We start from the raw sequence: 13,883 nt of genomic DNA, 5'->3' as shown, positions 1-13,883 counted from the left end.
TTCCTTTGATGTTGCACTGATAATTATGATGGTTTATTTTCAGTAAATATACAAACCTCAGTTCCAATACAGTATTTAAAATACATATATTAAATATTTATGAAATCAAAGAAAATTTGAGACCAGCACACACCTCCTCTCGAACATCTGCCACCTGCATGTTTTCAATGTTCAAGCATCGTCAAGTAATGCGACACGCTTGCAGCTCAGTGACCGTTTGCATGGTCACACCCACAACTCTGAGGTACTCAGCGGTTATTAAGCGAATGTTTGTGATTCAGCACTTACTGAGAAATGGATATGTTTTTCTCGAGGCAGGAGATGTGCTTGGTTTGTGACATGGACTGTGGGGTGAACCCAGAGTTTCCAGAGGAAACCCACACAGAGGAGTTCATGGGAAATGTTTTTTTACAAGCCCTTGACTGTGAAGAGTGTCAGTCAGTTGACTGTGGCATTTTCAGTAATCCGCCCATTGAATTACAATAGTAACGTGGTATTTCACTAAGCAAAAAGCCATAATTACTGCTTTGAAACTGGGCGGAGAGTTAACCGCATTCTTCAAAATGAACAAAACAAACAATACAAATGGGTGTACTCTATACATCTATTTTAGCTTGTGATGGTTAATCATCAAAAAACACCAGGATAGAAGAAGCAGACATATGATGCATGTAGATGGTGCAGATTCAAGTGGGAGTTCATGATCAGTTAAAAGAACTCCGCCATGAACCGGAGATGGAAGCGTGTCAGGCGTGTCAGCATCTCGTCCAGCGTGTTGGTGGGGATCAGCACACATAGTCTAGCAAGGGGAGGTGCAGAGGACAGTTACCACTAGGTCCCGTGAGATGGGTGCCAATGAAATACTGATGAAACGGTAAAGGCACAGAGCCTATGACAGGGTGATTCTAGGACAGATTTAGAAACCTGAGATGGTGTGTTCCATCCCGCTGACCGTATTCACACCCAGGACTGACACACACCCCGGAATCTTCCAACAATCTCCTACTGTAGAGCAGGTCAGCATCTACTCCAGCCTTCTGGAAAAAGTAGGAGAAGGTGGTAAGGTGATTTTCTACATCCAAAAGCTTTTTTATATACAGAACACCTAAAGTAAATTTACTACACTTGTTTTAGCCTGGCATTTAGTTACTGTCAATGACCATTATCTTCGAAATATTTATTTCAGTTATTGTATTCTGTTGGTTAAATCAAATTCAGGATGGGAAACAGACTATCCATCCATTTTCTCCCGCTTATCCGAGGTCGGGTCGCGGGGGCAGCAGTCTCAGCAGGGAATCCCAGACTTCCCTCTCCCCGGCCACTTCATCCAGCTCCTCTGGGGGAATCCCGAGGCGTTCCCAGGCCAGCCGAGAGACATAGTCCCTCCAGCGTGTCCTGGGTCTTCCCCGGGGCCTCCTCCCAGTGGGACATGCCCAGAATACCTCACCAGGGAGGCATCCAGGAGGCATCCTAATCAGATGCCCGAGCCACCTCATCTGACTCCTCTCAATGCGGAGGAGCAGCGGCTCTACTCTGAGTCCCTCCCGAATGACCGAGCTCCTCACCCTATCTCTAAGGGAGAGCCCAGCCACCCTGCGGAGGAAACTCATTTCGGCCGCTTGCACTCGCGATCTCGTTCTTTCGGTCACTACCCATAGCTCGTGACCATAGGTGAGGGTAGGAACGTAGATCGACTGGTAAATCGAGAGCTTCGCCTTTTGGCTCAGCTTCTTCTTCACCATGACAGACCGATGCAGCGCCCGCATCACTGCGGACGCCGCACCGATCCGCCTGTCGACCTCCCGCTCCATCGTCCCCCCACTCGTGAACAAGACCCCGAGATACTTAAACTCCTCCACTTGCGGAAGGATCCCATCCCCGACCCGGAGAGAGCATTCTACCCTTTTCCGGCTGAGGACCATGGTCTCGGATTTGGAGGTGCTGATTCTCATCCCAGCCGCTTCACACTCGGCTGCGAACTGTCCCAGCGAGAGCCGAAGGTCACGGTCTGATGAAGCCAACAGGACCACATCATCTGCAAAAAGCAGAGAACGAATCCTGAGGTCACCAAACAGGACACCCTCAACGCCCTGGCTGCGCCTAGAAATTCTGTCCATAAAAGTTATGAACAGAATCGGTGACAAAGGACAGCCCTGACGGAGTCCAACCCTCACCGGAAACAAGTCCGACTTATTGCCGCTCATGCGGACCAGACTCTGGCACCGGTCATACAGGGACCGAACAGCCCTTAAAAGGAAGCCCGGTACCCCGTACTCCCGGAGCACCCCCCACAGGACTCCCCGAGGGACACGGTCGAATGCCTTTTCCAAGTCCACAAAACACATGTAGACTGGTTGGGCAAACTCCCATGAACCCTCCAGAACCCTGCGGAGAGTATAGAGCTGGTCCACTGTTCCACGGCCGGGGCAAAAACCACACTGCTCCTCCTGAATCCGCGGTTCGACAATCCGGCGGACCCTCCTCTCCAGAACCCCCGAATAGACCTTACCAGGGAGGCTGAGGAGTGTGATCCCCCTATAGTTGGAGCACACCCTCTGGTCCCCTTTCTTGAAGAGGGGGACCACCACCCCGGTCTGCCAATCCAGAGGCACTGCCCCCGATGTCCACGCGATGCTGCAGATGCGTGTTAACCAAGACAGCCCCACAGCATCCAGAGCCTTCAGGAACTCTGGCCGGATCTCATCCACCCCTGGGGCTCGACCACCGAGGAGCTTTTTAACCACCTCAGCGACCTCCGCCCCCGAGATAGGGGAGTCCACACCCAAGTCCCCATACTCTGCTTCCACATCGGAAGGCGTGTTGGTGGGATTGAGGAGGTCTTCGAAGTACTCCCTCCACCGACCCAAAACATCCTGGGTTGAGGTCAGCAGCACCCCATCCCCACCATAAACAGTGTTGATGTTGCACCGCTTTCCCACCCGGAGCCGCCGGATGGTGGACCAGAAACGCCTCGAAGCCGTCTGGAAGTCGTTTTCCATGGCCTTGCCAAACTCCTCCCAAACCCGAGTTTTTGCCTCAGCGACCGCCGAAGCCGCATCCCGCTTGGCCTGCCGGTACCCGTCAGCTGCCTTTGGAGTCCCACAGGCTAAATAGGCCCGATAGGACTCCTTCTTCAGCTTGACGGCATCCCTCACCACTGGTGTCCACCAGCGGGTTCGGGGATTGCCGCCACGACAGGCGCCGACTACCTTACGGCCACAGCTCCGGTCAGCCGCCTCCACAATGGAGGCGCGGAACATGGCCCATTCGGACTCAATGTCCCCCGCCTCCCCCGGGACATGGGAAAAGTTCTGCCGGAGGTAGGAGTTGAAACTCCTCCTGACAGGGGATTCAGCCAGACGTTCCCAGCAGACCCTCACTATACGTTTGGGCCTGCCAGGCCTGGCCGGCTTCCTCCCCCACCAGCGGAGCCAACCCACCACCAGGTAGTGATCAGTTGACAGCTCCGCCCCTCTCTTCACCCGAGTGTCCAAGACATGTGGCCGCAAGTCCGACGACACGACTACAAAGTCGATCATCGAACTGCGACCTAGGGTGTCCTGGTGCCAAGTGCACATATGAACACCCTTATGCCTGAACATGGTGTTCATTGTGGACAATCCGTGGCGAGCACAGAAGTCCAACAACAGAACACCACTCGGGTTCAGATCGGGGGGGCCGTTCCTCCCAATCACGCCACTCCAGGTCTCACTGTCATTGCCCACGTGAGCATTGAAGTCCCCCAGTAGAACAAGAGAGTCTCCAGAAGGAATGCTTTCCAACACCCCTTCCAGAGACTCTAAAAAGGGTGGGTACTCTGAACTGCCGCTCGGCGCATATGCGCAAACAACAGTCAGAACCCGTCCCCCCACCCGAAGGCGAAGGGAGGCTACCCTCTTGTCCACCGCGGTAAACCCCAATGTACAGGCGCCCAGCCAGGGGGCAATAAGTATGCCCACCCCCGCTCGGCGCCTCTCCCCGCAGGCAACTCCAGAGTGGAATAGGGTCCAACCACCTTCAAGGAGACTGGTTCCAGAGCCCAAGCCGTGCGTCGAGGTGAGCCCGACTATGTCTAGCCGGAATTTCTCAACCTCGCGCACCAGCTCAGGCTCCTTCCCCATCAGAGAGGTGACATTCCATGTCCCAAGAGCTAGCTTCTGCAGCCGAGGATCGGACCGCCAAGGTCCCCGCCTTCGACCACTGCCCAGCTCACAATGCACTCGACCCCTATGGCCCCTCCTACGGGTGGTGAGCCCATTGGAAGGGGGACCCACGTGCCTTGTTCGGGCTGTGCCCGACCAGGCCCCATGGGTATAGGCCTGGCCACCAGGCGCTTGCCATCGAAACAGACTACTTACTCATTAATCTTCCAGCCACTTATCCTGAACAGGGCCTGTATCAGGCAATATAGGGCACAAATCACCCTGGTACATCACGGGACACATACATGCACAAACTCTGATACTATGGGCAAGTTAGAGATAACTACAAGTCTTTGCACTGTGAGGTGAAACCCAGACAACATGGGTACAACATGCAATCACCATACATACACAAAGCAGAGGCCAGATTCGAACCCCAAACCGAACAGTGTGAGGCAGTAGTATTATCTACTGAGGCACCCATACACCGCACATTGTACCAGTGTATTTAGAATTACTGCACTTTGCCAATATGCAAAATCCTGTCCTGCCAGCAACCTAATTTAGTAATAATAATCTTCATACCAAGGTTTGATATTTGGGGCATTCCATTCCATTCCAATACTTGTACTCATATTTGTCCAAATATAAAAAAAAAGTGTCATTAATGCCACACTACCTGAATCAGACTCAGCCAAATTCGAAATCAATATAAATATATCGCACATGGTGGGGGGAATTCAAATCACAAAGGAAACCTAACCATTACCCCTCTCAGCTAGTCAAGATGGAGTCCATACCTAGCAGGACCCTCTGCAAGATCTACCCTCACCTTGGCATGTTCCGCCACCTGTGGGTGGAATTGCAAGCGAGGGAAGACAAATATTCCTGCCTCTGGCAACTGGCAACTCATGCCTGGCAGACTGTTTAGAACCTCCTGAGCTCGGCGTACATTATGAACCAGAGTTTCCTGAATGGCCTGGACCTCCTGAGGAGAAAAGGAGATCAGAACACAGATGATTGGTCACCATGACTTTATAGGAAGCTCATGTTAAATCCCTGCCAGTTTTCTTCATAATCTGGGTGATACTGATGTTCAGCAGTGGTCTCCAACCTGCCAATGGGGATGCGTGAAGGTGATGGTCTGATTGTTGCAATCAGCTAGGAATGTCTTAAAGATCGATCTGTTGATTGCAATCAGCCAGATGGTGACCACTGTTCTGAAGAGTTTGTTTTTTGAATATGGAAGCGCACTTGTAATTGAAAGGTTGCTGGTTTTAATCCCCAAACTACAAGATACCACTGAGGTACCCTGAGCAATTCAGGTGCAGAATTACCTGCCCACTGCTATGTCACGATGTCACATATGGGTTAAATGCAGAGGACATATTTTGTTGTTGTGCACTGTGTGCAGTGGTGAGTCAACAATGACTTTCACTAATTATTCACTTTCACTAACATGGGTATTGAGTCAGCTCCACTTCCCCATTTGATATGATGCAATACAGCTATCATCTTGTTGGGTTGTTGAATCTGGGCACCATTTATCTTCTGTATTGAATGTTTCTGTATTGAATGTTGCAAATTACTGAGCTGAGTGGGGTAAAAGACTTCACTGTGATCCATAAAAAACCTGCAACTTTATAGCCTTGGTGTGCTACAGTCCGGAGGGAGCTTTCTCCAGGAAATGTGCCTCCAACAGATGCTTATTTAAAACCTACTAGCTTGAGGGTGCCGGTAGCAGTTAGTGTTTGCCTCACCTGTGTGTACTGGACATAAGAAGCGTCTCCAGGTTGAGGAGGACGCGCCATGATGTCCAACGCAACCTGACCTGGCACCGGTGCACAGATTTTTGTGCCAATCAGCCACTCGGCAAAAGGCATCACAGTGTGGTCAATGTTCACTAGCTCCACATATCCAGCACGGAGGCCACACCTGCAGAGAGGGGTCAGATGTTATGGCTTGACTGCGTAATTCCTTAACACAGTTGCTTATTTCTCCTTATCCTTCACTTGGAAACCAACAGGCATCTTTTTATTCTGAACAAATAGGGAAAAACTTTTTATTTTAATAATTAATCTGTTAAAGCCTTTTGTTGAATGGGACCATCCATCTATACACCCATTTTCCATAGCCGGTTGTTCTATTCAGGGTCACGGGGGTTTAGTGCCTATCCTACAACAACCCAGGATCGCAGTGAGTTAGGACCAGCATAGATATTTAACATAAGGAACTTATATTTAGATACAGTACCAAGCAAAAGTTTGAGCCAGGGGAGCTATATAGGGGGGGGGGGGTCAGTATGATTCCAAGGGCCCCTAAGTGACAGGGACCCTAAAAAATGGAATATAACTGGATTGGTCTGGGTTGGGGGTCCAATCTCAAGCAGCACCAAAATTTAGTCTTATGGGCTGATGAAACCGTCGCCCCAAACTGTTTGGCCCGGCCATTGACTGTTTTAAGGCCAAGCCCAAGACTCCAACCTTCAAAATGAGTTTATGTAAATGAGTATGAATGCCAAACACTTCACTCACTCTCCCATGTAGCCCTTGGAGGCGGAGTGGACTGAGGCCATCTGCACTGTTTCAGAGAACTCTCCCCCCATTTCGAATAGCACCCTTTTGTAGGAGATAAACTCACTGTTGTCTCCATGCACTGTGTCCTGATACACCTGCATGCACAGCAGAAAAAGGATTCATCAGATGCGAACTTCAGAGGTCAAAGCACATGTAGCATGTTCAGAGGGTGCAGCATGCATAGCAGTGTAAAAGGTACAGTGTGCAGCAGAATCCAGCTGAAGAATCTGTAAGCATATAGGTGAACCTTTAAAACAATGTTATCAGTTAGGAGATTAAAATCTAATAGGTCATGCAACGATGTAAATGAACCAATGGTCACCCAGTTACCACTGAAGAAAGATCAGCAACAAACTTATATGTTAATACAACTCAACCTGGATAGGATAATGAGTAAATGAAAAATCCAGTGGTCACCTCATCAGCTAAAAGAAAGAGCTCCTCTTCAGCTGCAAACTGAATAACCTCTGCGATTGATTTCATAGTTTGCACATGACCTTTAGGAAAACACACAAAATATTAACACAGCTATGGAGACTTTCTATGAATGCCAGGTCTATAACAATCCATGAATACAGTCATAACACATTATAATGCATTCATAAAGCAGTATAAAAATGTTATATTTATAAAAAGGCATAACATTATAGGCATGTTTATTATGCATTATGAATACTTTATGAAACTCATCTATATTGCATTATATATACCTTCATAATGCAGAACAAAGCATTCTTAATGCTTATACAGACCCTTATGATGCATTATGAAGGAATCTATAGTGCATTATAGATGAGAGCTTCACTGGAGCTTATGAAGTATTAGAATCAACACTTAATGCCTTATCACTGTCAATAGAAGATGCTGTAAAGCTTTATTCATTATTATACCAACCATTATAATGCATTATGAAGGTATCTATAGTGCATTATAGGTGACAGCTTTAAGTGTTACCAATGATTTTATATCTCTGGGTTTGTTAGAGAATGACAGTTATCTCAGAGTTCCGCTTTAGGAGAGTCAGCTTTCAGGACTTAGTATCTAGGAATGTGTTTACCTGTGGGGTTCCCTGGGTTGATAACATAGAGTACTTTGGGACTGCAGTGCCCCCTTGAGTCTCGGAGGGCTCTCCGCAGCTCATCTATTTGCAGCACCCAGCCCTGTTCCTCACACAGCTGATAAGGTACCATCACAGTGCCCGTTTCTTCCAGGAGCATGGTGAACGTTTTGTATGTTGGCACTGGTGTTAGAACCCCAGTGTAAGGTGGCCCGTCATTAGGAATGAGAATTTCCAAAAGTAGCTGGTAAAGAAGCCAAAAAATTACTGTTCAGCTGTAATCAGTGAGCAACCACAGAACATTTCTGCCCATTTCATCTTACACTCCTGTACATCTTTGTTTTCTATATCTCAGCTTTATTTTTCAAGAAAGCAATGCAGCAAAGTTTCGTCATCCCATGTAGTCATACAAAGATGGGGGGGGGCGCTGTATTTCCCCTTTTATAAGTTAAAAGAAAGGCCGTTTATTTCAAGCTCACCGCCAAGGCCCTCTGGGATCCTCCACAGATGAAGATATTTTGAGGGGATGCAGGCACCCCCCCGTCTCGCCTGGTGATGAACTCAGCCACACTGCACTGCACATTGGGTGCTCCACATGAATCTGTGTATGAACCTTACGCACACACATACACACATTGCATGAGTAACCACAGGCGTCAAGAAAGCTCCATGGACACACACATATAGGAGTGCAGATGATCACGCGCACATACATACGCAAGCTTGCAGATATTCAAGCCAACAGTCATGTGACTCCTGCAGAAGACTACCATGCCCCCACCCTCCCCACACCAACATATACACACCAGTGCTTATGTGACTGCAAACACACTGAATGCAGTTAAGTACAGTGCAACACAATCACAGATATACTGAAGTACCTCAACACAAAAACAAATACAGACCTCCACACACATACAGACGCATATATCCAGACATCCACATGCAACTACAATTTATTTATCTAGCTGACACTTTTATGCAAAGTGATGTACAACTGAAAGCAGGGTCAGATGGTCCCTGGACCAATTGGGCTTAAGGGCCTTGCTCAATAGCCTATCATTCTGCAGATTCTGGGACCTGAAATGGCAACCTTGCAATCTCCTAGTCCTAAACCTCTGAGCCATACTTCTCCCTCCAAAATATTGTAGTCCTTATACACAATACACAGACACATATCCACACACACAAAAGCACAATCATGCAAACAAGTAGCCATAAACTCACAAACCTGGCTGTAAACACACACATACATTCATACAAATAAGTCAGACATGTAACACGCACACACAGATGAATACACACAAACATAGGTAACTCTAGGCATTTCTCCCAGAGGGTGCAACATGAGAGAGCCCAACCAATGATCCATTACAAGCTACGCCAAACTTTATCCAAATAAATACATCTGTAAAAAAAAAAAAAAATAGTAAATACATTGCGTAAATTATTAAAAGCACATGATATGACTAACACAAGCCAAATGTTCAAATATAACTTTATAATATAATTTAATTTTATTGAACTTACAGTTTTTTTCAGATGCTAACATGCTAGAATCAAATGTAAAGCCCAACTTTAAAAACTGACACTCAAAGGTCAAAATTTGCCCTCATGTTAGCCAAAGTCTAAACACATAATCTAGCTTTACACACAATTTACAATTAAACACAACGCCTTCTGTATCCCCCTACACACAGTTCTCTAAGTAAGACACAGGAATCTGGCACAAAGTCACTTTTTGCCTTTCCTAAACACAGCCATTCAAACAACCACACCAAAGAGTCAATCGGCCACTCACACATGCCACTGGGCCTAGCACCTAAATACTAATTAGTTCATTCAACAATCAGAATTTGAAGACCCCAGATTTACATAAATTGTTCAACAACAATTGAAGCAGCAGAAAGAGGAAGAGGTCAAGGACCAGTGAGAGTGACAGGTGGAAGGAAGAGTGAGAGGTGGGGGGAGATCTGGAGGCGGACATCAGAGACAAAGAAGACCAGCACTTCTGAATGAGATGCAGGCAGCATTAGCTGATCATGTCATAAATCATAGGTTGACAATGAGAGAGGCTGGACAGAGGGTACAGCCCACCTCGTTTCGTTTTACTGTTGTCTCTGTTACGGTTTTGTCTCTGTTACCTGCTAATTGCCAAAACTCATTTATTGAATCAATCACTCGTTTGGCAAAACTTTAGACAGTGCTCACCTAGTTAGACACAATTTGCAGATCTGAGTCACCCATTTTGCAAAACTCTAAACACATTCTCATTCATCAAAACAAATTTTGCACCATGATGAACTTTGATGCAAAATAGAAAACACAGGCTACAAAAGTGAAGCACAGCCAGCACGCAGTAGTCATCATTTACACACCGTGACTGGAAACATTACAATGTGGGAAACATTACAATATGTGTTGCCATCACAAATAATGGAGTTCTCCACCACCATGCCAATCTTGGTCCATACAACACAGACTTCATCATCTCGTTTAGTGATCCAGGGAGACCGTGTGGATGATGAAGGACAGCACATATACTGTATGTTGTAATATGGGACAATGTAAGTTTCCATCGTGCTACCCTGGTTCAAAATTGGTTTGTGGTCAATCCATTGTTCACTGTCATTTATCTTCCCCCATACTCTCCATTGCTTAACCTAATAGAAGAGTTCTTCTCGGCATGGCGGTGGAAGGTCTATGACCATCAACCACATGTCTGTGAAAGCCTTCTTCAGGTAATGGAAGAGACATATGAGGACTTTGATGCCGGTGCTGTTCAGGGCTGGATTAGACACTCCCAGCACTTTTTTCCTCACTGTCTATGGGATGTAGACGAGGTGCTAGAAGACATGACTAACTATCTCACAACTGCTTTTGCTCAATGTGCATGCCTGCATTATTTACAGTTTTTTTTCCCTCATTTTTTTCTCCCAAAAGTTTTGATTTGCATTGAATGTGTTTTGCCTTTTTAGTTTGTTGTTGAAGAATGAAATAAAAAGTTTCAATCTCATTTGTTTCTGCTCACATGTGTCTGTGAATTTGTCTGCAACAATTTCTCTTTGTAGCATTTTCAGCATACGCAATTTTAATTACATATGACAGTGTGTAGGTGGTTAGATTAAAATTTAGGGATGCGAATTAAGTGTTTTTGGGGCAAAAGTTTGATTTTGATAAGTGTATATATATAGTTTTGCATGCAGAGCTTCATTTTGCAGGATATGTGAGGTGTTTTGCTCTTTGGGTGTGTGATTCTGTGAATTATGTTTAGTGATTTTAAGTATTGAGCCCTGTTGTCAAAATTGTGCTTAAGCAAATGAAAAAAACTGTAATATGTTCATATAGGACTTTCATCTGACCAATAGGTGGTGCAATTGCACCCCCTGCACCCCCGGTAAAATGGCCTCTGAACACACACAGCCGTTACCCATGCTCTCCCCATCGAGCTGTGCCAACAGGTCCTGGGCTCGCCGCCTCACGTCCACAGGCAGGTCGTCTGAATGGATGAGTGCCGGGCAAAGACACGCCGCGATCACCTGAGTCATAGAAAGAAGCACCCTTCTGAACAGGCGACCACAGAGACTCAGAGAGAAACAGACAAAATGCCCTAAGGGAGACACACAGCTTCTAGCATCAGAATGAGAGTCGTTTGTTTGTTGCCAAGTACCTTTACATACTAGGAATTAACTTCGTATTGCACAAAATAATCAAAGGCAATCATCCATTTTTGCAGGGCCGTGGGAATCTGGAGCTTATCCCAGAAGCTACGAGTACAAGGCAGGGCTAACCCAGGATGGGGCGCCAACTCATGGCATGGCACACGCACCATTCATACACACACTCACACCTGCTTTTGGACCTTGGGGTGAAATCCAGAGGAAATCCCATGCTTACACAGGGTGAACATGCACGGTCCGCACCCATAGAGACGGGGCAGAAACTGGAACCCTGGGGTCTGTATCACAAAACCAGATTTCTTGCTTAGCAGGACAACTTGCCAGATTTAAGGTACCCCAGTTACTTACTTTTAGCCCAGATTATTTTAAATCCGACAAATTATCTAGCTAGCCAACAAATCTCACTCAAATCTCTGCTGAATGCAAAATTTTAAAATATCCTCAGTACTTATTCTTTCTTTATGATATAGGTATATAGGCTCCAGGTCTCCAGAGGTGCGAACTGTGCTAATCACAGTGCCACCCCCACCCCCCAAGTCAATCAATGTAATACAGCTATGCACATAAATTAAATAACATGCCTAATGCTGGTAATGTATATGGTTAGATGTGCTAGAGGGGTGTAAGGTGCTCTGTGTAATGCAGTGAATAGCACAAGGTCATCTGAAAAATGTTTTCCCATTTTCTGTCTTTAGATTCAATGAAGAAGGGACAAGTGTAAGATGTAAAAACCAGTCCAGTTGGTTTGAACTTGGTGCCGAAGGTTTTCTGCATCGTTGAACAGTGTGGGAGATGGGTACCTGTCGCACGAAGGTCACGGGCATCATGCCGGTCAGGTGGGAGTCCCCAGATGAGACATCAATGATGTCACTGAAAGGCTTACTCACACCCTATGGGATCAGCTCAGTTAGCTGGGGCACCATGACTCCATGTTCAACTCCATTATTTCCAGAAAAGTTATCCATCAGCCAAGCACTGAACAAGCACATAGGCTTCTGACATACAGTTACTGAAAATCAGGTCAATACATATTAACAACTGGTGTTGATTATATCATGCATTGTACATATTTAATAATTTGGTGTTTTTCGACTAATGTTGAATTAAGTTGAGAATAATTGAGTTTTGGCCAAAAAAAAGCAACAAAACATTGAATGTGAACCAAAGTAAGACTTTCACATCAAATTTAAATCTGTTGTTGAAAGTAATTGGTGTCATTATATAAAAGATATTGATATATTTTATCATGCGGACCTGTGCTGCTCCCCAGCTATGGAGATGTTTTAGGTGGGTGTCATTGTCTTACGGATTATACACCACACTGTATTATACACAACAACAACAACAAATTTATTTTTGTATAGCGCATTATCACAACATTACATTGTCCCAAAGCGTTTTACAGCATCCCCACCCAAAGCCCCCAGTGAGTAAGCCATAGGCAACAGTGGCAAGGAAAAACTCCCTAGAAGGAAGAAACCTTGGGAGGGACCAGACTCAAAGGGGGAGCCCAAACTCTACACTGATTTTTAAATGTGCTTTATAAATAAATCGACTTTAAATAATAATCTTATTTCTCTTTATTGGGTGTTCTTGTAACCCTACTGCTATACCATGCAGCACCTTGGCTGACACTTGACACATGTCTCTCAATGTGCTTCTTAAATAAATTGACTTGACTTACTTGCTGCAGCTCAGCTCTGATCTGGGCTGCTCGTCTGTGCAGGTCATGCTCTTGTGATCCTCCTATCGCCCGAACATTCGGATTGATTGTACCAAGGCCAAACATGTTCCCTTAAGGTCCCCCAGCTTCCAGCTTCATGTCCAGTATGAGTTCGATGTCAGCAGAGCAGCTCTTATGTATTTATTCATGACTTGAGGGTGGTGCTCATTGATGAGTGACGTAGTTGAACTCATTCATATTCTGTCCACTATAAGGTTTCTTACATACCAGTCAGAAGCTCCATCAACAGAGTAAACTATTATTAATCGACATGTTTGTTCTTTCTCTTGATAGTTTTCCATTTAATTTGGCATTTTTCCTAGGACACCATTAAAAACATAATTTAACCATTTTTATGCAATGAATTTTATGACCCTTAGGAATAGGGCTTACAATGAACAAACCATTTTATGACCTTTGAAGAAAAGCTTGTAACTTTGACACTTCTTATTTGCCCACTGGAAGAAAGTCCCACCTCCTATACAGAAAGGATTGGCTATTTATGAAGATTAAACACGGCCAGCAATATGGACCAGAGAGTGTTTAATGGTAGATTTTTGTTGGCGAACTTTGTTGTGACTTCTGTTTTCATTTATATTTCTGGTCTTGGTCTTTTTTAAATTAACTTTCGGTCTTTATACTTGTACACTTGTGGGTATTTTCTCCACCTTTCAAGCACTCCTTCACTGCAATCTGCAATGTTTC

At 45.7% G+C, this 13,883-nt stretch overlaps 1 protein-coding gene across 2 annotated transcripts; it reads right to left on the bottom strand.

The window, feature by feature from the left end:
- Nucleotides 1-4: 4 nt before the first annotated feature.
- LOC111850019 (alanine aminotransferase 2-like) lies at nucleotides 5-13,302 on the bottom strand. 2 transcript variants are annotated; one of them, XM_023823422.2, is made up of 11 exons: nucleotides 13,140-13,302; nucleotides 12,256-12,345; nucleotides 11,206-11,314; nucleotides 8,255-8,388; nucleotides 7,776-8,019; nucleotides 7,136-7,215; nucleotides 6,677-6,813; nucleotides 5,903-6,077; nucleotides 4,975-5,130; nucleotides 925-1,037; nucleotides 5-799 (listed from the first exon to the last, which is right to left on the bottom strand). In XM_023823422.2, the coding sequence occupies exons 1-11, from the start codon at nucleotides 13,242-13,244 to the stop codon at nucleotides 709-711; spliced, it is 1,434 nt and encodes a 477-aa protein (XP_023679190.2). In that variant the 5' UTR covers nucleotides 13,245-13,302; the 3' UTR covers nucleotides 5-708. The 2 variants fall into 2 exon arrangements, with proteins under 2 accessions (XP_023679190.2, XP_023679191.2); XM_023823423.2 differs by having other exon boundaries at nucleotides 925-1,034.
- Nucleotides 13,303-13,883: the final 581 nt, after the last annotated feature.

This window comes from Paramormyrops kingsleyae, chromosome 1 (assembly GCF_048594095.1).
Source record: "Paramormyrops kingsleyae isolate MSU_618 chromosome 1, PKINGS_0.4, whole genome shotgun sequence".
NCBI classification, from domain to species: Eukaryota; Metazoa; Chordata; class Actinopteri; order Osteoglossiformes; family Mormyridae; genus Paramormyrops; species Paramormyrops kingsleyae.
Note: the sequence above shows the minus strand (reverse complement) of the source record. Positions and strands in the feature narration are given on the sequence as shown.

What these genes read in the sequence shown, in the direction of transcription:
- LOC111850019 (XM_023823422.2), bottom strand. Translation starts at nt 13,244, where the DNA reads ATGTTTGGCCTTGGTACAATCAATCCGAATGTTCGGGCGATAGGAGGA. An exon ending in GATCCCAGAGGGCCTTGGCG is followed by an intron (nt 8,020 to 8,254) that starts GTGAGCTTGAAA and finishes CTTCTTTACCAG; the next exon opens with CTACTTTTGGAAATTCTCAT. An exon ending in CAACCCAGGGAACCCCACAG is followed by an intron (nt 7,216 to 7,775) that starts GTAAACACATTC and finishes GTTTTCCTAAAG; the next exon opens with GTCATGTGCAAACTATGAAA.